Source organism: Physeter macrocephalus, chromosome 18 (assembly GCF_002837175.3).
Source record: "Physeter macrocephalus isolate SW-GA chromosome 18, ASM283717v5, whole genome shotgun sequence".
In the NCBI taxonomy this organism is placed as follows: domain Eukaryota; kingdom Metazoa; phylum Chordata; class Mammalia; order Artiodactyla; family Physeteridae; genus Physeter; species Physeter macrocephalus.
The window spans coordinates 103,813,528-103,836,285 of NC_041231.1; the positions used below are offsets into that span (position 1 = coordinate 103,813,528).

The 22,758-nt window shown below is 40.3% G+C and overlaps 2 protein-coding genes across 4 annotated transcripts in view; one reads left to right on the forward strand and one right to left on the reverse strand.

Annotated features, from left to right (window-relative positions):
- Window positions 1–15,162, reverse strand: part of CAGE1 (cancer antigen 1) — a 45,100-nt gene extending 29,938 nt beyond the window's left edge. The window contains exons 1-2 of the mRNA XM_028478901.2: window positions 14,946–15,162; window positions 6,918–7,441 (exon numbers count right to left, since the gene is read on the reverse strand). Of these exons, the coding sequence (XP_028334702.1) occupies window positions 6,918–7,441; window positions 14,946–14,958 (537 nt within the window). The 5' untranslated portion in view covers window positions 14,959–15,162. The remainder of the gene's footprint in view (window positions 1–6,917; window positions 7,442–14,945) is intronic.
- A 293-nt stretch (window positions 15,163–15,455) lies between these two features.
- The window catches only part of RIOK1 (RIO kinase 1), a 29,185-nt gene continuing 21,882 nt past the window's right edge, over window positions 15,456–22,758 (forward strand). For all 3 annotated transcript variants that reach the window (XM_007101230.4, XM_028478694.2, XM_055079505.1), the window contains exons 1-4: window positions 15,456–15,746; window positions 18,784–19,006; window positions 21,465–21,555; window positions 22,444–22,513. In XM_007101230.4, coding sequence (XP_007101292.1) covers window positions 15,676–15,746; window positions 18,784–19,006; window positions 21,465–21,555; window positions 22,444–22,513 — 455 coding nt within the window. In that variant the 5' untranslated portion in view covers window positions 15,456–15,675. The remainder of the gene's footprint in view (window positions 15,747–18,783; window positions 19,007–21,464; window positions 21,556–22,443; window positions 22,514–22,758) is intronic.

Here is a 22,758-nt window from a genome sequence, read left to right on the forward strand (position 1 = left end):
TAGATGCTCCACGGCATGTGGGACCCTCCCAGACCAGGGATCAAACCCATGTCCCCTGCATTAGCAGGCGGACTCCCAACCACTCCACCACCAGGGAAGTCCTTCTATTTCTTCTTGATTTGTCTTCAAAGGTTGTATGATTCTAAGAATTTGTCCTTGTCTCCTAGGTTGTTGATGTATAGCTGTTCTTAGTATTCTCTTATAATCATTTGTATTTCTGTGATATCTGCTGTTAATAGTCTCTTTTGTTTCTGATTTTATTTAGCAGAGTGCTCTCTCTTTTTTTCTTCGTGAGTCTAGCTAAAGGTTTATCAATTTTGTTTATCTTTTCAAAGAACCAGCTCTTAGTTTCATTGATCTTTTCTATTGTCTTTTTAGTCTATTTCATTTATTTCCACTCTGATCTTTATTATTTTTTTCCTTCTACTGACTTTGGGCTTTGTTTGTTCTTCTTTTTCTTGTTCCTTCATGTGTAAGTTTAGATTGTTTGAGGGTTTTTTTTTCTTTCTTTTTTTGGCTGCACCATGCAGCCTGTGGGATCTTAGTTCTTGAACCAGAGATTGAACCCGAGATCGAACCCATGCCCTCTGCAGTGAAAGCATGGAGTCCTAACCACTGGACCGCCAGGGAATTCCCTGAGATTTTTCTTTTGTCTTGAGGTAGGCCTGCATTGCTATAAACTTCTTTTAAGAGCTGCATCCCTATATGTAGTATTTTTATCTTCATTTGTCTTCAGGTAACTTTTTATTTCTCCATTGATTTCTTCATTGACCCAATAGTTGTTCAGTAGCATGTTGTTCAGTCATGAACATTATCTGTGATTTTTCCAGCTTTCTTCTCCTAGTTGATTCCTAGTTTTATACCATTGTGCTCGATACGATTTCAATCTTCTTCCATTTATTGAGACTTTTTTTGTCCCAACATATGATGGATGTATCCTTGAGAAAATTTCATGTGCACTTGAGAATGTGTACTTTGTTGCATTTGGATAGAATGTTCTGTACAAATTTATCAAATACATCTGGTCTAATGTTTCATTTAAGGCTGATATTTCTTTTTTTTTTTTTTTTTTTTGCGGTACGCGGGCCTCTCACTGTTGTGGCCTCTCCCGTTGCGGAGCACAGGCTCTGGACGCGCAAGCTCAGCGGCCATGGCTCACGGGCCCAGCCACTCTGCGGCATGTGGGATCTTCCCGGACCGGGGCACAAACCCGTGTTCCCTGCATCGGCAGGCAGACTCTCAACCACTGCGCCACCAGGGAAGTCCCAAGGCTGATGCTTCTTTGTTGACTTTCTGTCTGGATGATCTATCCATTGGTGTAAGTGGGTGTTGAAGTCCCCTACTATTATTGTGTTGCTGTCAATTTCTCCCTTAGGTCCATTAATAATTGCTTTATATATTTTGGTGCTCCTATGCTAGGTGCATACCTATTAATAAATGTTAAATCTTCTTCATGAATTGTCCCCTTTATTATTTTTATACGTCCATCTTAGTCTCTTTTTATCTTTTTTGGCTTGGAGTCTATTTTGTCAGATATGAATATAGATAACACTTTCTTTTAGCTCCCATTTGCTTGGAGTATCATCTTCCATCCCTTCATTTTGAGCCTATGTTTATCTTTAAAGCTGAGGTGAGTCTCCTGGAGGGAGTATATAATTAGGTCTTTTTTTTTCATATATATTTTTTTGGGGGGGAGGGTCTTGTCTTTTAATCCATCCAACAACTCTGTGTCTTTTGATTGGTGAATTAAATCCATTTACTTTTAGGATGATTACTGACAGATGGGGACTTGGTACTGCCATTTTATCTTTTGTTTTCTGATTGCTCTCTATCTCCACTGTTTCTTTTTTCTTGTGTTTCTGTCAGCTATCTTTTTTTTTGGCGGGGTGGTGGTTCTATGATGTTTCTCTTTTTTATGTTTCACGTATTTGCTCTATATTTATGTTTTGTGGTTACCATGAGGTTTGTATAAAACATCTCATAGATAAGACAGTCTTTTTTCTGCTGATAGCATCTTATCTTCACTTGCCTACACAGGTTCTGTCCTTTTCCTCTTCCCTTCTTGTTTTTGTTGTCTCAAATTATCCCTATTTATGTTGTGAGTGTGTTATCAAATTGAAGTAGATATCGTTATTTTGTCTGCTTTTTTTCTCCCTTGATATTTCTGCTATATTACAGTGTTAACAATCTATTCTGACATAGAGTTGCAATTTTCTGATTCTATTTATCACCTTACTCGAAGTTTTGTGTATTTTGCCTCTTGGTTTTTGGCATAAGAGCTCCTTTCAACATCTCTTGTAAAGCACATCTAGTGTTGATGAACTCCTTCAGCTTTTGTCTGAGAAAGCCTTTATTTCTCCTTCATATGTGAATAATAACTTTACTGGATAAAGTATTTTTGGCTGACAGTTTTTAATCTTTCAGTATTTTGAGAATGTTATTCCACTCTCTCCTGGCCTATAGAGTTTCAGCTGAAAAATCTGCTGATAGCCTAATGGGGGTTCCTTTGTAGGTAACCATCCTTTTTTCCCTAGTTGCCTTTAAAATTCTTTGCCATTGACTTTTTTTTTGTATTTTTAATAAAATGTTTTATTAGTTTCCCTTAATGTTAACATCTTATATACCATGGCACATTTAAAACAAAACAACACAAATTAAAACAAAACAACACAAATGCATTGCTATTAACTAAACTCTAGATTTTACCAATTTTCCCACTAATGTCCTTTTTCTGTTCCAAGATCCAATCCAGGGTATCAAACACATTGTATTTAGTACCTCTTTGTCACTGACTTTTGACAGTTTTAATATAATGTGTCTTAGAGAAGACCTTTTTGCAATGAGGTGATTAGATGTTCTCTTGGCTTCATGGATTTGTATGTACAGTTCCTTCCTCAGGCTTGGAAAATTCTCAGCTATTATTATTATTTTTTAAACCTTAATCTTTTTACATCCCTGATATGCTGTTGGTTTCAGTAATCTTATTTTTATTTATTTTTTTCTGAAAAAATCTTTATTCCAACAGGGCTCTTTATAGCAGTTAATTTTAGAATTAAAATGAGCAAAAACTCAGTCATGCTCCAATTATAAATCTCTGTTGTCATCACAATTTGGTCATGATTAATATTTTGAAAACTGAAAAATCTGTATTTTATCTCCAAGAAAATTAAGCCAGGTAAAGAAAATTAACTTGAAGTGTTCTTTGAACTTCCTAGTCACTTGAAGACATCATCTTATTTTTTTTTCCACTTAAATATTTTTGTTTTATTGTAACATATACCTTATATACAGAAGCATGCACAAAACACTGGAGTTTACTTTAAAGAATAGTAATAAAGTAAGTACCATCCAGGATAAGAAGTAAAACATTTCTCCCCCTGTGCCTTTTCCCAAAGGGAAAAGGCCCACGGGTATATATATTTTTTTAATTTATTTTTTGACCGCCCTGCATGGCATGTGGGATCTTAGTTCCCTGAGCAGGGATCAAACCTGTGCCCCCTGCAGTGGAAGGTCGGAGTCTTAACCACTGAACCATCAGGGAAGTCCCTCAGCTATTATTTCTTTAGGTAAACTCTCTGCTCCCTTCTTCATCTCTTCTTCTTCTGGGATAACCCATTACCCTACTGTTGTTCCTTCTAAAAGAGTTGTATAGCTCTCATAGAATTTCCTTATTTTTTAAAGACTAACTCTCTTTTTCTACCTGTATCATTTCTAGATTTCTATCCTCAAGCTCGCTAATCCTCTCTTCCATAGGGTCTGCTCTATTTCCAAGGCTTTCTAATGCATTCTTCATCTTGTTTATTGAGTCCTTCAGCTCCAGAATTTGTTTGGTTCTTTTTTAGAGTTTCAACATTTTGGTAAAATATTCCTTCTGTTAACTAACTTGATTCCTTAGCTCATTGAACTGCCTGATTTTCTCATAGCTCCTTGGGTTTCTTTATGAAGCTATTTTGAATTCTCTATCAGTTAAATCTCAATATTCCATGACTTTAAGTTTGGTTTCTGGAGAATTATCATTTTCTTTTTGTGATACAGTGTTACTGTGGCTCTTCTCTTCCTTGGTGCTTGATGAGTTGTTCCTCTGCCAGTGCATTTGAAGTAGCAAATACCTTTCTTCTTTAGATAAAGTTTTTTTTTTTCCCCCTCTCTTGATTCTAATGATTCAATAGGTTAGAAATTAGAGGTCTTTCTTTTGTTTTCCAGCAGGTGGCATACATAGCACAAGTTTTTGGTTTCTCTTACCTGTGCTACCTCTCGTTACATTTGAGAGCTGGCACTTTCCACCCTCCATGGCCTCTGACAGGTGCCCTTGTTATTGCTGCTTGTGCCTCTAGGGTGGTTGGTGCTTTGCTGCTGCTGGGGCACTGGGATGGTGGTGGGCGCTTCTGCCACGTCCAAGATCCCCTGAGTCACAGGCTCTGCCAACACGGGGGGAGGGGAAGAGAGTGGGGATCATCGGCACCCTGTTGTGCCTGGTGGTGTCAAGTTCGTGGGTGCTTCCACTGTGGGCTGGATTTGGGGGGGGGGGGCAGAGTTATGGGTGCCTCTGCAGCTGGAGAGATGAGGTTGTGGGCCCCACTGCCACTGCTGCCTAGTCACCTATGGTTGGCTAGTGCTACTGTGGCCAGGAGGCTTGAGTCACGTGTGCCGCCTCTCCTGCTGCTACTGGGTTCTCTGAGGCCGTGGGCTCAGCCGCCATGGCTGGGGGACCAGGATTGCAGGCACCACCTCCACTGTTCCCCCAGTTCTGCCTCCTCTATGCATTCCAGTCCAACCTCCTTTGATGTACAGCTGCATGGAATTCTCCAGCATCCTGGTATGTTCAGCAGATGCACATTTGTTGGGTTGTGGATGTTTTACTAGTTGTAGATTGAAGGGCTGAGACAGAGAGAGCATCTCAATCCACCATGATGTGGACAACACTCTCTTGTGAGGCCTCTTTTGAATAAACACTTTTTTATTCCTCATTAAACCATCACCTCACTATGCTATGACTCCTGTGAACATTAGAAAGTCAGACGAACATACCTCATGATTGACTTTCTGCCTACAATAGTTTGGGGGGGTTTAAAGAAGGACAGTAAGTTGTAGTAAGAAAACACTAAAATGAACATGACATAACAACCCAGTAAAAGATCTCTGAAGGGGTGGGCTAAATAACTTTCTAGAATTTAGGGATACTGGATCCTTATATTTAGTGTTTTTTTCATTGCTCTGAGATAAAGACAACTATCCTTACTGAGGCCTACAAGGTCCTGATATTGACCTTGATATCTAATCCTTGCTACCTTTCCTTCCTCATCAACAACATCCCTCTTCTCCCTCCAACCCAGCAACATTAAGCTTCCTTCAGATCCATGAATGAAGGTACCATGCTCCCTGCAGCCACAGGGTTATTGCACTTGTTGTTACTTCTGCATGGAATGCTCTCCCACCGTTACCTAACTACTCCCACTCATCCTTCAGAGCTGAGCTCAATTACCACTACACTTCAGGGAAGCCTTACCCAAACTCCCCGACCAGGATAGGAAGACCCCCATCTTACTTTTAGTCACAGCACCTATCATAGTTGCAAGTTTATATGTAATTTTATATAACATTATATGCAATTTATATGTAACTTTTATTCACAGCACTTACCACAGTTGAAAGTTTACATTTACTTATGTGATTATTTAAGTCTATCTCCTCTACTAGGGTGTTCTTTTCATGAGGACAAAACGCACACCTTTTTTTTTTTTTTTTTTTTTTTGCAGTACGCGGGCCTCTTACTGTTGTGGCCTCTCCCATTGCGGAGAACAGGCTCCGGACGCGCAGGCTCAGCGGGCCCAGGCTCATCACGGGCCCAGCCGCTCCGCGGCATGTGAGATCCTCCCGGACCGGGGCACGAACCCGTATCCCCTGCATCGGCAGGCAGACTCTCAACCACTGCGCCACCAGGGAAGCCCAAACCCACATCTTTTTGGTTTTGGTTTTTTCAGCCATTTTATAACCACACATAGCACAGGGCCTAGGACATGATAAATGCCTGAAAGTTTTTATTGACTGACTGAATGGCTAAATGCAATGGGAAATAGGAAGGAACCATCTTGAGAAACCCTAATTAAACAGCTTTTTAAAATGTTCTTTTCCAGAACTCAAAACAGGTAAATAAAGTTCTCTTGTAAATGCTCCTTCCAAATAAATGAACAAAAAACCTGCTTATACTTGTAAATGATACATAACAGCCATAGCTTTCTCACCAAACTCACAATGATAAGGCATTGTTTATGCTATTCTTGGATTGTTACCTATTTGCCCACACAAACTCTTAAATTTTTTATTTTTTTATTCAGAGAGTACATAGACTTTATACTGTTGGCATCTTCAGTGCTCTTAGGATACTACATACCCAGAATCAACAATTCAAAGACAAATTAATGTTTTCACTTTGGTAGAAAGATAAACATTTTTTGCTTGTCAGGAGAAATCCCACATGATAGAAAAACCATAAACTTTTCTTGTCGAATAATTTAATTAATACCTCTGTACTCCTTCCTCTTCTAACCTTTTCCTTACTGTAAACTCTGAGTTCCAATCAATATGATCCACCAAATATAAAAGCTTAGTATATTCAAGGCATCATGCAGATGCTAGGGTGCATAAAAGGATAAGTAAGACAGAGCCCTGACCCTCAAAGAAATTATCATTTGGTAGAACTAATCCCCAAGTATGGACTTGATTTTATTAGAAAAAATTGTTTCTAAATTGAGTAAGATCTCAGAAGGCATTTTCCCTGGAGAAGCAATGTCCCTCATGCTGATCAGATGATTTAGCACTACTTACAAAAGTCTCAGATTACATAATGTCTTTTGTTTGTTTTTTAAAAACACATCCTTTAATACCTTACAGGCTGTACTAACCATTAAAAATCTTACCTCCTCTGTTTTATAATTAGCTCTCAGGTCAAGCAGGTCAAAGCTATTCTCCTTATAAAGTGCTTGTTCAACATCACTGTGTAAATTTTCCTCACACAAGAAGCCTTGAGGTTGACTAGGGTTGAGGGCAGATTCCATGGCAGTACTATTAGCCAGTGACATTTCCATGAATTTCAGCATCTCTCCACTGCAGTGGATTAGAGGTGGCCTTCTAGGAGGTTGTCTGACACACTTAAGAACAAGTTGATCTTTATTTGTGGAAGTGCTAGTTCTCTTTGGATTTTCTTCCTTAAATGAATCTTCCTGTATATTGGTGTCTTCTGCATAATTATATACATGACGTTGCAATTCTGGCTCCTCTGTATAAGATAAGCCTTCTGTCAGATTTTGAAATGTTACCATTTCATTATTAAATGCTTCTGTCTGATGAAATTTGCAAAGGGGTTCAAATTGTCTGAAGGAAGAAATGCTGGTGTCAACTGGCTGAGTTAGTACATTCTGTGAGTAATTTCCAATGTTGACATCTCATTAGAAAGAGAAAGATGGAAATAAGAATTAGCTGACCTGAAATTTATGACTTAACATTTACATTTATGAAATCAACTGTTGGAGGCTTTTATGAATTACATATATTTCAGCCTTTTTCATTGAGTGTATTTGTGCTAGCAGACACAACAGAACTTTTTACCTGGAGGAAAAAGTCATTAAGGGACTGCTACAAAAAAGCTTGTTATATATCATTCTTGTCAACTACCATTGCAACAAATTCCAAGACATCTTCGAAATTCTTTCGTTGTACTGTAATTTTAAAATGTTTCAAAACAGTACAAACACACAGCACGTAGTATAATAGCAAACACACATAAACTCATTTAATCTCACAACAATCTCATGAGCTAGGTACTGTTATCACCCCTGTTTTTCAGATAAGAAAACTGAAACATAAGACATGTTAAGTCACTTGCCTAAGGTCACAGAGCTGGTAAGCAGTGCATCTGGGATTCCAGCATACTATTTCTAAATGCTATGCTATACTGTTTCTCAATATGACAAATTACCCAGATTTAATACATTTTAAAAAATCAGAAGCAAATAAAGACAAAATGGAAAGAAGTAAAGTGTTACAAATTAATAAATGACCCTTCCCTTCTACCTAAATTCCCTCCTTTTCCCCTCCCCAGAGAGAACTACTATACTGAAGTTGGTAAGTATTAATTCTTCCCATCCATATTTTTCTAATTTTACTACTCATTTAAGTACCCTAAATCACACATATCAAGTTCCCAGACTTTCTCATTTTGTGACACCTTAAAGACTGTAATTTTTTCACAGCACCCCTAGACCAAAAGAAATACTTAACAGTTCCATTTATTAAGTAGTTAAGGTCAAACAACTTAACTATTTTCCCTAACAACTTAGTAGCCGTTTAAAAATACACATAAACTGAAAGAGAAAAATATTTTATTTCCTTCTTAAACAACCAAACTTGCCTGCTAGTTGGGTACACGACTAAGCACAGCACAATGTCTCAAACCTTGGAATCAAGCTGGAAGCCAACCCTCACCTCCGACTTCACACTGATTTTCAGGAAGTACTTGCTTTTTATCACAGCAACCTCCAAAAACCCATCTTTTCAAACAAGGCAGTATAGAAAGGATTATAGTATGGTTTTTACACTGAAATAGTGAACTATCTTAAGCTAGTAGTTTGTGGGGTCCAACAGATGTCCAGTATCACTGTTTTCTTCAAATTTCAAAATATCCTGCAGCACCCTGGGCAAACTGTGGGTATACAGTATTATTTTGTTTTAAATTTTTATATAAATAACATCATATTTTATATATATCCATATAAATGTCTATTTCACTTAAATTTTTGCTTTTCACACTTAGCCATGTAAATACATGTAGATCTAGTTCATTCCACAGGATTACACTTTATTCCCTTTCTGTTAGATATTTGTTTCTAATTTTGCAATTAAAAACAGCACTGCAGTAAACATCTTTATACACATTTCCTTGTACACTAATTTAAGAATCTTGGGGGGCTTCCCTGGTGGCGCAGTGGTTAAGAATCAGCCTGCCAGGGCTTCCCTGGTGGCGCAGTGGTTGAGAGTCCGCCTGCCGATGCAGGGGACACGGGTTCGTGCCCCGGTCCGGGAAGATCCCACATTCCGCGGAGCGGCTGGGCCCGTGAGCCATGGCCGCTGAGCCCGCGCATCCGGAGCCTGTGCTCCGCAACAGGAGAGGCCACAGCAGTGAGAGGCCCGCGTACCGCAAAAAAAAAAAAGAACCCGCCTGCCAATGCAGGAGACACAAGTTCGAGCCCTGGTCCAGAAGATCCCACATGCTGTGAAGCAACAAAGCCCATGCGTCACAACTACTGAGACTGTGCTCTAGAGTCCGTGAGCCACAACTACTGAGCCCGCCTGCCTAGAGCTCATGCTCCTCAACAAGAGAAGCCACCGCAATGAGAAAGCCCGCGCACAGCAACAAAGACCCAATGCAGCCAAAAATAAATAAATTTACAAAAAAAAAAAAGAATTTTTGCCTAGGCTCTGGGTATATACCTAGAAGTGGAATTGCTGGATTATAGGAAATATATATCTTCAACTTTACTAGGTATCGCAAAGTTACTCTCCAAAATGGTTGTACCAATTTACACTTCTACCTTTGCTTTACATCCCTCCAACCCATGCCAGACTGACACATATGAAATGGTATTTTGTATGTATGTGGTGTTTTTAATGTACATCCTTTCAGGTATTTAATGGTCTTGCAGGTTTCCTTTTCATGATCTGCCTATTAGATACTATGTCTCCCCAAAACTCTTATGTTGAAGGCTTAACCCCCAGTACCTTAGAATGTGATTGTATTCTGAGATAAGGCCTTCAAAGAGGTAATTAAGGTTAAATGAGGTCATAAGTGTGGGGCCCTGGTGCAATATGACTGGTGTTCTTATCAGAAAAGACACCAGGGAGGCACAGAGAAAATGCCACATGAGGATATAAGAAGACAACTGTCTGAGAAGCCTCAGGAGAAAACTCCACTGGTACCTTGATCTTCCAGCCTCTAGAACTGTGAGAAAATAAATTTCTGTTGAAGGCACCCAGTTTGTGGCATATTTTGTTATGGCAGCTCTACCAAACTAATACAATTTGCCTGATTTTCTATTGAGTTATATGCGTCTTTTCCTTATTGGAGTTCTTTATTTTGTATACTAATCCTCTGTGAATTGTATACATTGCATGTATTTTCTCTTAGTCTGAGGCTTGTTATTTTACTTTCCTGATTATAATTTGGTCATACAGAATTTTTTTTCATTTTAATATAGTCAAATGTGTTGATTATGGTTTATATTTCTTGTGTAACTCTCTGAGCCTCACTTTCCTCATCTGTAAAATGAAGGTAAAAACAGCCCTACTTAAAAAGAAAAAAAAAGCTCTATTTCATAGGATTGTGGATTAAACGTGATAATGTACATAAAGTGCTTAGCACAGTACCTGACTATTATTATAACAGGACACACACACAAAATTTTAGTTTCTCTGTTTGCATATTGCCGACAAAGAGATACTCACCACCTAACAAATTGCCTAGTGTGCTACAGATTTCTTCGGAAAGTGTGAGTTTAGACTCATTTTTCCTTTTTATATACTTTATTTCATTCTGTATTAATAACAAAAAGGCATTAATATTAATACTTCTAACTTCATAGCTTCTTCTAAAGGTGTACGTATATTGCTATATAATTTTTCTTTTAGTATTTTTTGTTGCAAGGGTAGAATGTGCTTTCTGGTATCTTTCCCCACTGTATATCTGAACTCCCTTCTAATTAAACCATACTAATAGAGTTACAATATTAAATTGCAATTAAATAAGTATCTTGCTATTTCAATATTTTGGGTTTTTCTGGTAAATCAAATCATGTTACTATAAACATTCAAATATATGATAACATATATATCCCTTACTGATAATTCTTTGATGTTTATTAAATCTGGTCTAAACAACTTTAAGGTAGTTTTTATTCGAGTCATTTAACATTGCAGATAAACAAAAAAAGGATTCCAGTATAAGGTGAAATCTGATTTCACTAAACAGCGATCCCTAACAATTCATGTAGCTTATTCTCAAAGTTACGTTACTTCTACATAAAATGAAAGGGTTTAATAAGTAAACTAAATAGTAAGAGAAATATTTTTTTAAACGTTTGAGGAAAACATTGGTTTAATCATGAATAGTGTATCAAGTATGGGGACCTAAATGAGGCTCTTAAAAAATTCTTATCTCTTATTAAAGTCAGCTGGTTACAAACCTCTATTCAAAAATGCTTTTTTATAGCATTGTTCTACTTATTGAATGCATTTGAAGTACAAAAGAACCAAATTATATTTTATAACAATCTGTTTTTTAGACGTGTTGCTGAGACCGTTCCTTCTAATTAGATTTTAAAAGTATCAAGAATAACATACTTGAAAAATAAAATATAGCATTATTGACGTGTACTGATGTTATATTTATACAAACTTTTTGGAACTCCTACACATTGAATTTTAGAGATCACTTCTAACACTAATATTCTATGATATTTAACTAAAACATGCCTTTTGTTCCTTTGGTCTATGCATTTTTTATAAAGAATAAAATGCTCAGTGAAACCCATGAGGAAGGACCTCCTCATATAATTTAAGACATTAATTCTTTATAATTCAATATATAGTATCTTGGTCCCCGATTAACCCTGTAATACTATGACAAAAATTTTTTTCAAAATGAAAATAGTTCTTTATCATTATAAAAAATAATTTTGAACACTGTCTAAAAAGAGAAAGTAAAAAACACTCAAAAGCCCACTACCCAGTGAGAAGCAGTGTGACCATTCTTCCATGTCAAGCATGTATCTACACTATCAAATTTTAGGTTTACATATCTGCTATACACCTGTACAATAACTAGGCCCCTACTGATGAAAATTTAGGTTGTTTCCAATGTTTAGTTATCATGGAGAATTCTGCAAATATCTCATTTGTATACTTGCCTAGAGGCAGAATTAAAAGTAAATTGTGCAGTTAAACTCTTGATTTCCTACCACTAAACAGCCCTTCAGAAAGTTATGCCAATTTATGGCCTGAATCACATGAAATTGTCACTATTTGCCCATTTTCGAACTATAAAAAGGCAATTTCATATGGCACAACCTAATACATTGCTACTATTTCCCTACACTCAAGCTAACAATTATCGAACATTTAGAACATTAATGAAGACCTTGAGATATTACAACCTTTTATTTTGTGAGAAAGGGCACTAGGAATGTTCATACAGATACAAAGGAAGCCATTTACATGCAGGGCACAGTCAATGTCATTATGAATCATTTGCAAGCTGACGTAGTGGAAAATGCTCTAGACCAGATGATGTGATCGTTGTGCCCACGTCCCCTGGCTGCACTCATGGGACTACACCAGGATGCTAGAAAGGATTGGTTTTAACACTCTATTTGTAAGACTCTACCTTTCTTTGTACACTGATGGAACTGGGAAAACCAAACCCTATATTCCCCTCCTCTGTGCCTCCACTGGAGATTCTTTCATTATTCCTCATATTTTTTATGAAATTTAATACAGAAGACAATGTGAAGGATGAAGACATCTAAACCTCCCAGAATTTATAAGCAATGCACACCTGAGGCAAGTCTGAAGTGGTACTGCTGGTTTCCATAAAGAAGGGAGAATCTGAGTGAGTTAAGTCTCAAAAAAGACTGCTCAAATTCATAGCATCTGCTTCTGACATGCTTTCTAATTTTTCATGAGAAGCATCCACTTCAAAAGGTACAGGATCTGAAGGGGATGACCAAACTTTCTGATAGTCCTTGTTCCTAACTGTTGAATGATGAAAGCCCTCTTTAAAAAAAACATAATTTTAGGGGCTTCCCTGGTGGCGCAATGGTTAAGAATCTGCCTGCCAATGCAGGGGACACAGGTTTGAGCCCTGGTCCGGGAAGATCCCACATGCCGCGGAGCAACTAAGCCCATGCGCCACAACTACTGAGCCTGCGCTCTAGAGCCCGCGAGCCACAACTACTGAGCCCATGTGCCACAACTACTAAGCCCGTGCTCTGCAACAAGAGACGCCACTGCAATGAGAAGCGTGCGCACCGCAACGAAGCGTAGCCCCCGCTCGCCACAACTAAGACCGCGCACAGCAACAAAGACCCAACGCAGACAAAAAAAAAAAAACAGAAACAAAAGAAAAACATAATTTTAATGCCTATTAGTATATACAAAAAGCTGTTTTCCGCTTCCCTCCTCATATTAAGAAGGCAGCAAAGTTCACTACCCTAAATTTTAAATTATCATTTGTGAAGTCATTGGAAAAATATAAAATTAGTCTGAGCATGTTACAAAGTCATGGTAACTTTGCATGGTAGTAAATACTAATTTGGACAAAAAGAAGTCAGTATGTGTGGCTACCATCCAGTGATTCCCTAAAAGGTTTGGGACCCAGAAGGTGAAGGGATCTCTCAATTACTTAATAAAAAGATATTTACAAAATATTATCAGAGACCTATTAGGGTCCACAAAACACTGTATTTCTACTTACCTGATATTTTCTATTCTCATACCTCATTATCAAGTCAAATCCAACACTGAACATCAGTTTTCCCTCCCTTCCCTATGCCACACTTATTCTCTCAGGCACTTGGGTTTGAAAACCAGGAGACATCTTTGGCATCCTTCTACCTCATCACCCACGGGCTACTCAGTTACCAAGTCCTGCCTGATTCTCCTTTAAAAAATGTTCTTCATAACCCATGCTTTCTTTCCCTCCCTATGGTCCATATTCTCATGACCTCCTCAGGTCCGTCAGGGGATGGGAGTAGAAAACAGGTCCAAACACAGAGTCCAAATTCTTCTGCTTGACTTCCTAGGTCTGACATAGCCTGAACCCACATTACCTACCCAGTCCTCCTCTGCTCAAGTTAGATCAGGCTTCCTTCCCTGCAAACAGATCACGCTCCTCACCATTTCAGGAGTCTGCCCTGGTAAGCGCTTCTCCCTCCTAAAACTTTCCTATCTACCCATTCACCCAGTTTTTAAATTCCTACAACGTCTTTAGTCTAAACTACCATCTCACAATTCAGCACCTATTCATTGACTGTTTTGGTCTTCACCATTCTTTCAAGGGTGTTAGTGTCTGCACTCGCATACTATACAGACCTCAGGAGGAGCCCATTTACGGTTTTTCAATATCTCCTACAGCAAACCAACCAGTGTTGTTCAGAGAATATATCGAATAAATCCTGCACTTAAATGATTTATTTCTATTAAAACTTTTCAATCTACAGCCACTTAACCACTCCCCTGGGGTATTTTATTGAATTATCAAATTAATAAGTAATTCGCCGAGGTTTAATTTTTTTTTTCAAACCTGTCATCATTTGGTTAAGGATCAATGTAAAAAAAGCCAGGGAGCCAAGCCGGATAGGCAGGAATGGTGAAAGGCCAGACTTTATGCTCACCTTTTCCTCTGTCTTCCAAATACGTAAATGCTGCCTGGGCTGTGGTGAAGGGGGTCTAAAAAATCCTTCTTTTGTTTTCCAAATACAAAAAACCGCCAGGGCATTATTCCTTCAAAATTTTTTGTTTGCGAACATAGAACTCCCAATTATAACACTTTTACAACTTTGTTCATATGGCATAATCTACCAATTTCCTTTTTTTTTTAAGTTAGGCTTCCTTTTTTCATCTTTCATTCTGTCCTTACCCGATTTATGCTAGACTTAAAAACAACAACAACAAAAAACTTGTTCAAATGTTTGGACAGATATGCCAGAGACACTCCTAAGCTGTTCTAGGATGGGTGTTAAAAGAGGTGTCACTGGGGCTACTGGCAAAAATTCTCAAGTGTTTTTTTTCCTTAAATTTTCAGTCGTATGTCAAATTTTAAACTTCTGAAAAGCAACTGTCTTATTTTCACCTCACAACAACGCAACAAACTTTTCAGGTCGCACAAGTGTGCTCACTTCCAGGGTCCATAGCTGCTCGGCTCCACCGTAAGGATTCCGGGCTGCCTCCCTCCGCACTGAGTAACGAGGGAGGGGCAAGAACGCTTTCAACCTTGCCCACGCACGGCTTCTCACACCTCGCAGCGGGGGATGCGACAGCGCTGGGACGTCCCAGTGTGACGTCAGCGCAGCCGCGCCCGCCCCTCGCAGCCGCAACGGCGCCCGCCCGGCTCCCGCGCCCTCTGACCCTCTCGAAGTTTCCATTCGCAGAGTTGAGAAGTTACACGGTGTGAGACCCCACGTCCAGCAGCCCCGGGCTAGCTGACGAGTCCTTCCAAGAGAGGACACAAAGCGGGGAGCAGACTCGAAAAGCTCCGGAAGGAACAGTCGGCCCAGCCTCGGCGGGGAACGACGGGAACAAGAACGCCCCACACGCCTTAGGTCCCTCTCGCGCCCTGCGGAACGCGAGCTTCCGGCGCTCAGCCCGGGGCGGGGGCGCGGCTTCCGGTGGGAAGACATATTCCGTTCGGGGCGGGGCTTCCTGTCCGGGTGGCTCGGGTGCTGGGCTTGGAGCCACATCCCCTGCACGTGGCGCGCGCTTTGGGCGCGGGGGCTTCTGAGCGGTTTTCGAGGCGGACGTCACGCGCAGAGGCCGTTGGATCGGCCCGTAGAACCGTCCCTGTGCCGTTCCTGCCCCGGCGCAGGGCGAGCGGCCGCCGGTGGCGCTGAGGCTCGGCGCGCTTCCGTCATGGACTACCGGCGGCTGCTGATGAGTCGGGTGGTTCCGGGGCAGTTTGACGATGCCGACTCCTCGGACAGGTAGGCAGCCGTTAGTACACCGACGCTGTGCGCACGGTGCTCTCTCTTCCGCCGCCGCGGTCCCTTTGGGGAGTTGACGCTTGTTTGTGGTTTGGAGGGAGACCGGTAATTCATCACTCGGGGCCTCTTTTCACAGCCTTTTGCTGCTTTCTTCATCCCAGCCAGGTCTTTCTGTTCAGTTGCCGGCAGAGTTAATGAAAGCCGCTTGTCTCTCCGGAGAGTCCGGGGGTACCAGATTGTTAGCATCGCTGAGAGGCAGAGTTGGAGAGAGCGATTGGGTAACAGGTGTTTGAGCTTTAACTACATTTAGCGTTCAGAAAATATTGGAGCACCTATCGTGTGCCTGTTTCTGTCTTCGGCGCTAAAGATAGTGATGAACAAGACAAACGAAGGCCCTGCTGCCATTGAGTTCTGCCTTCTACTTGGGAGGGAGGGCGGGCACACCATTAGGTACATAGAGATATTTTTTTTTAAAAACCCAGATGACATCTTTACTATGCAAACAATTAAAATCAGTTGATAGACCTAAGTAGGGGCGTAGTTGTAAGGGAAGGGTTAAGTCCAAATCTGGGGACTTACTTGGTGGTCCAGCGGTTAAGACTCGGAGCTCCCAATGCAGGGGACCTGGGTTGGATCCCTGGTCAGGGAACTAGATCCCGCAGGCCACAACTAACGATCCTGTGCGCAGCAACAAAGATCCCTCGTGCAGCAACCGAGACCCGGCGCAGACAAAATGAATGAATGAATAAATAAATAGTCCCGATCTAAAGGACACGAAGGAGCCAACCTCAGGAAGAGCAGCGGGGACAGCAATTCAGGACAGGGGACAGCAGGTGCAGAGGCCCTACGGTGGGATCTCTTTTGGCTGTGAAAGGAAGATCTAGAAGCCATTGTGCCTAGAGCACAGTGCAGGTAGTTGAGGAGATTGGTTGGTAATGATACAGAAGTCAGAAGGGGCCAGAGCATGAAGAGCGTTACAAGTGATGGTAAGATTTTGAGGTATCATTCTAGGTCTTATAGAAAGCCGCAGGAGGGCTTTTAGCAGGGCAATGACATCACCTGATTATGATTTAAAGGAATCATTCTGCTCTGGAGGAGATGGTTTTGGAGGGCAAAGGTGGACACAGTTCAAAAGTACTCAGGTAATTGAGTTCAAAGATGATGGGATCAAGCTAGGGATGTTTTGGAGGGCGAAGGGACAGGGTGTAACTGTAGGTTAGATGTGAAGTGAGAGGCAAAAGGAATTAAGGATAGCTCCTGCTTGAAAGCAATATGAAACATAGAGTTCATTTTGGAATTCCAAGAAAAAGGTTTTCACTTTATAGTAAGGATTCACTACACATAGATTTTATTAATTTCAGTAAATATAGCTTGATCACTTTCTGTGTGTCAGATCTCTTGTTAGTTGATCGTGATACATTGGTAAATACTCCCCAGAATGACACAGAGCTTGCCCTCTACCAGGGGAGGCATATCGAATAACTAGACAAATTATTCGTGTTAGATTTGGGTAAGTAGTACAAAGGAGAAGTGGATAAAGAACAGGGCAGACTTTCCTGAGCAAAAATAGTAGGTCAATACTGGAAGGATACGTAGGATTTAGCCAGAGAAATGAGAAGGGCATCCAGAACTGCGTTTTCAGATGTGCGTACAGAAGGCCTTAGGGACTAAGTTAAGTGGGAAGAAGAAACACAGCCAGTGTGGCTGGTGAGTAGTTCACGGTCATGAGTGTACGCTAGACATGGGGAAGGTAGAAACCGGCGGATTTTGCGCACTCCTGGGACTTTGGAGACATTTGTGTTTGTCATAGCTGGTGGGGGTGGGGAGGTGCGCGCGTGGCGTCTGGAAGGCAGGGACCAGAGGTACTGCTGAATGTCCTTGAGGCACAGGACAACGGCCCTCAACAAGGGATTGTCCAGCCAAGGTGGGGAAGCCGTGGTGCAAATGCAGGTATAGCTTTATCATGTCGCTCTAGGTTATTGGCAATTGAAGGATCGACTTATGGATTGTGTTTATGAAATCCTGGTCAACAACGGGGGTTTACTGATCATTGGTTCTCTTCCCACCTATATCCGTGGAGATTTGGAGCCCTCTCAGCCATGGCTAGTTAATGAGTCCGGACCGATAATGTGAATTTCCTTAAACCACTGTCCGGCTGTGTTTAATCTGCTAGGGCGTATCATCATGTGTTTTATGTGGTCTCTGTACTCGTTCTCCACCTGAGGGCTCAAAACTGGTAATACTGCCTCTGGAATCTGACCTGCACACATGTTGTGTTTGGTGTGCACAGTGGTTTGTTCAAATTGAATATACCAGGTAAGTGGGAGATTTTACACAAAAACCCAGAGTTCTGGCTTCTCTTGAAAAACTAAGAGATACAGTAACGCTCGTCTGAATTCTCACGTGGCATAAAAAGACCTGTTAGTTGTGCTCCCTTTACTCTGGGCCAGTTCTCTGGGTTTGACAGTCTCCGCTTCGCCTCTTTAATTGTACCCAGCCTTCTTCTCTCATTTGTGCTGCTTCTCTTCACCGTCTCTTCGTGAGCAAGGGTGATTTGAAGTTCTTTGCGTAACAAGTCTTGATACGGCTCCTTTTGTTGCAGAATGCTAATTGAGTTCAAGGTAAGGCTTGAAATAAGGCTTTAGACTTACTCCCAAGTTTGGTCAGAAAACTTCCCCCACCCCCTCTTAAAGCAGCTCTGTGAATGGTTTTCCTGAAGTTCAGGTCTGGTGTACTCATCAGAGTTAGTTCATTCAGCAGAGAAGATAATAACATAAATTCTAACTTCATTAAGGCAGGGGTGGATTTAACAACCTTATGTACTTCTTCCGTGGTAGGACCTGGAGAATAAGTGAACAGCTGGAACAGAACCCTGAGAAACAGGAGAACTTGGTGTTAAGTTTGAGTTTATTGGGAGATGTTGTAAGGGAACCTTTTAGATTTATTGGTATAGACGTTGCCTGCTGTATCATAAATAAATACATATGCAAGTCCAATTAGAGTATGTGTAAACATGCCAAAACATTGTTACTTCCAGTGAAAACATTGACTTGAAGACTGTCAAAGAGGAAGGTGATATTCTGTTTGAAGACCTTCAGAATAACGTGAATGAGAAGATGGGTGAAGGTGAGGTAGAAAGGGAGGAGGAGGAAGATTATGACGACGACGGTGATGTGGACTGGGACGGTGATGTGGACTGGGACGATGGACTTGGAAAACTGACCAGGTGTTCAGCCTCAGGCGGAGGGAGTAGCCTGCAGGTACCAGACGAACGATCCTGTACATCTTTGCATTGCTTACTTATGTCTTCTTTTTTCACAGGACTTTTTGTGGTTCTTGAATTGAGTAACTGAAAGGTTTTCACCAGGTTATATTGCACCATAGCCTTAGCCTTTACTGGTTTTCATTCTTCATTCTTTCCATATTTCTGATAATGATGTACATTTGTTCCAAAATCAGTAAATTTAAAAAGTTATTTAAATTGTCATAAGATAATGAACCTAAAAATCTGCCTGGGAAAAGACACAAATAGGCAGATTACTACAAATGGTTAGGAAACAGAGAAAAAGTTCAGCTTAATTAGTAATTAAAGAAAAGCAGAGAGTATGTAGAGATTTTTTTTTTCACTTATGAACTGACAGAGACACAAAATATGTAATTGATGGTCAAATAAATAGGTACAGTTATTTGGAGGATAAATTGGTGCGTGATAAAAGCTTAATAAAATAAGTGCTTTGACTCAGCAGTTCTTCTAGGAGGGTCCCAAGACTTAGTTACAAGAATGATCCTGGATTGTTGTTTCTGGCAGAGGAATGTTGGAAACGACCTTGATTAAATTTACAGTGGGACTGGTTCACACAACAAGATATTATGTAGCCATAAAGTCTGTTGCCATGGAAAACTGTCTTAATGACATGGAGAAACGTTCCCGATCTGCCATCTTCTACCAAGTGCAGAATGCAGGTTACCAAGCCGCCCCTCAAACTGCAAGGACTAAGTGTTGGGAGTGTGCAGAACCAGAGGGTTCAGACGGTGCATCTTCCTGGAACATAAAGGTTCCTAGAGCATGAAGATAGGGAGGGGGGGAAAGCAGCACTATTTCTTTGAAAATTAAAACAGCTATATCGTGGCCTAGAATGCATACGTTCTTGAATAACCAAAGAAATTTCACACATGCGGTATTGCTTTGGCAACTCCTTCACTGATTCATTGGTGAGACCGAGCAATTTCAACATAGAGTGGAATTTCTTTTAGGGGGAAAAATATATATGCTTAAATGTTAACTGTTAATCTTTGGGCACTGGGCTTACAGGTAATTAAAATTTTACCTGTGGTTTCTACTGTGAACATGTATTATTTTAAGTTATATTTAATAGAAAACAATTTTTAAGTTCCCTGTAAATAAGAAACTACTCAGCCTCCAAGTTCGCACTTAGATACCAGGATTGAATCAGTCCTTGTGACAGGCCCTTTTAATCTCTGTTCTCTTATTTATAGGTTCTGGATATTGTCTCCCCTCTCTTCCCTTTTTTTTTTCCATTACTTCAGTTTGTGCATTGCACCAGACTAAGTGCTAAGCTAAGCCTTGTACTTAATCTTTCCCTCTCTTGAGACACTAAGCCCAAAATGAAATTCCTGGAACCAGTTTAACATTGGTCTTAGCTCTTTATTATACACTTGGGGGTAAATGAACATTCTCACATTTTAAATCTAGAAATCCGTCAAATTAGAAAACTGCGTTTAATTTTAATTTGTTATTTATAATAATGAAGAATATGTTGTAGAGAGGTTAGAAACAAAAGCCAAAATGCAGATTATATAGACTTTATTTTAGCCAGTGACTTTGTCCTATTTCAAATGCCTTTTTAAAAAAAATTAATTTATTTTTTTATTTTATTTATTCTTGGCTGCATTGGGTCTTTGTTGCTGCACGCGGTCTTTTCTCTAGTTGCAGCGAGCGGGGGCTACTCTTCATTGTGGTGTGGGGGCTTATTTCTGTGGCTTCTCATTGCAGAGCACGGGCTCTAGGCACACGGACTTCAGTAGTTGTGGCTCGTGGGCTCTAGAGCACAGGCTCAGTAGTTGTGGCGCACAGGCTGAGTTGCTCCGCGGCATGTGGGATCTTCCTGGACCAGGGCTCGAACCCTTGTCTCTCCTGCATTGGCAGGTGGATTCCTAACCACTGCACCACCAGGGAAGCCCTCAAATGCCTTTTTAAAAAACTTCTTGGGGAAATTTGATTGATCCTTCCCTTCCCTTAGGGTACTCCCCTAAGTATTGATACTTTAATAGTTAACTATGGGACTTCCCTGGTGGCGCAGTGGTTAAGAATCCATCTGCCAATGCAGGGGACCTGGATTTGATCCCTGGTCAGGGAAGATCCCACATGCCTCAGAGCAATCCCACATGCCCATGCGCCACAACTACTGAGCCTGCGCTCTAGAGCCCACAAACCACAACTACTGAGCTCGCGTGCCACAACTACTGAAGCCTGCGTGCCTAGAGCCTGTGCTCCACAACAAGAGAAGCCACCGCAGTGAGTCCACGCACTGCAACGAAGAGTAGCCCTGCTGTCCGCAACTAGAGAAAGCCGCCATGCAGCAACAAAGACCCAACGCAGCCATAAATTAATTAATTAATACTAAGGGAGAAAACGTTTTGAACCTTAGGCTTGTATTTATAATTAGAGCTTTAGTCTCTGGAACTCATTTCTTCCAGGCAAATCGACAGACTCCCAGCTGCAATTCAGCCAAAATGTCTACTCCATCAGATAAGGTCTTACGGAAATTTGAGAATAAAATTAATCTAGGTGAGTTTTTAAGATGCATTTCCTCACTGGGCTATGAGAAAATTCTTCAAAACCCACAGAGTGTTATAAAATTTTATTAGATTAAGCAGTGGATATATTCTGTGTTACTGACTAAATACTAATGCTTAGAGAAAATTTAAAACTTAGTCATTTAAAAACATGGCTTCAAGGAAAGACTTTAGCTTATACTTTTTTAGTTGTTTTCTCTCCTGTTGTAGAAATACGAAGTTACAGATACCCATTCAAGTTATTGTCTGTTTTGTATTAGATTTTGTAGTAGGATTATCTCGTAGTAGAATGTTGAAAACACTAGGCTATTGAGTATAATTACGTTTTGTTTTACTCGAAACTTTTTGAGTGGCATGAATCGTTTAGTGAGCTATTGAAAGCAAGGAATCAGAATGTGGATTTGAAGCCACTTGGGAAATGCAGGGTCATCTTTCTCTCGTAGATGCTGACCATTACGGACCTGGTACAGCAGCTCTCATATCTCATCATTGCCTATCATAGGCCCATAATTTGAAATGAAACTGACATTTTTAGAATTAACTTGGAATACGGGCAGTTATATTATCTATGTTAGTCGTACAAAATAGTAAAAAATGTCTGAAATTCAACATACGCAGGTAAAGTAGTTTTGAGAGATTTCTGGATCTACATTTTTATGGCTCAGAAATGACGGCTGTCGTGATGAAAGTGACAGCCCTTGTTAGTAAGGAAGCACAACTTAGCGCTTGCCCTTAAAAACATTAAATACTTTTTTCATTACTACAATAGATACTATGTATAATAAAATATTTAGAAAACGGAGAAGGCGGACAGTATGCTAGTCAGAAACTTTTGTCTTACAGGTTGTTTATGTTGTGGGGTTTTTTTGGTTTTTTTTAGAAAAACTAAACGTTACTGATTCTGTCATAAACAAAGTCACGGGAAAGCTTAGACAAAAGGAAGCAGATATGTAAGTAATATTTCAAGTATATTAAATAAATAAATAAAACTTGGCTGGTAGCAACTAATTCTAGACAAATTAGTAGCATCTTTGTCATAATTCTTTTGCAAAGGATGTTCCTTTGTGTACCTGAACCAATTCTTTTTTTAAATTTTTTTAAGTTTAAATGAGGGTATCCTATGCCTTTGTAGGTTGAAAATATTAAATGAGTTTTCTTAAGAAATCTGTGCTAAAACTATAATCTTGTGAAATTC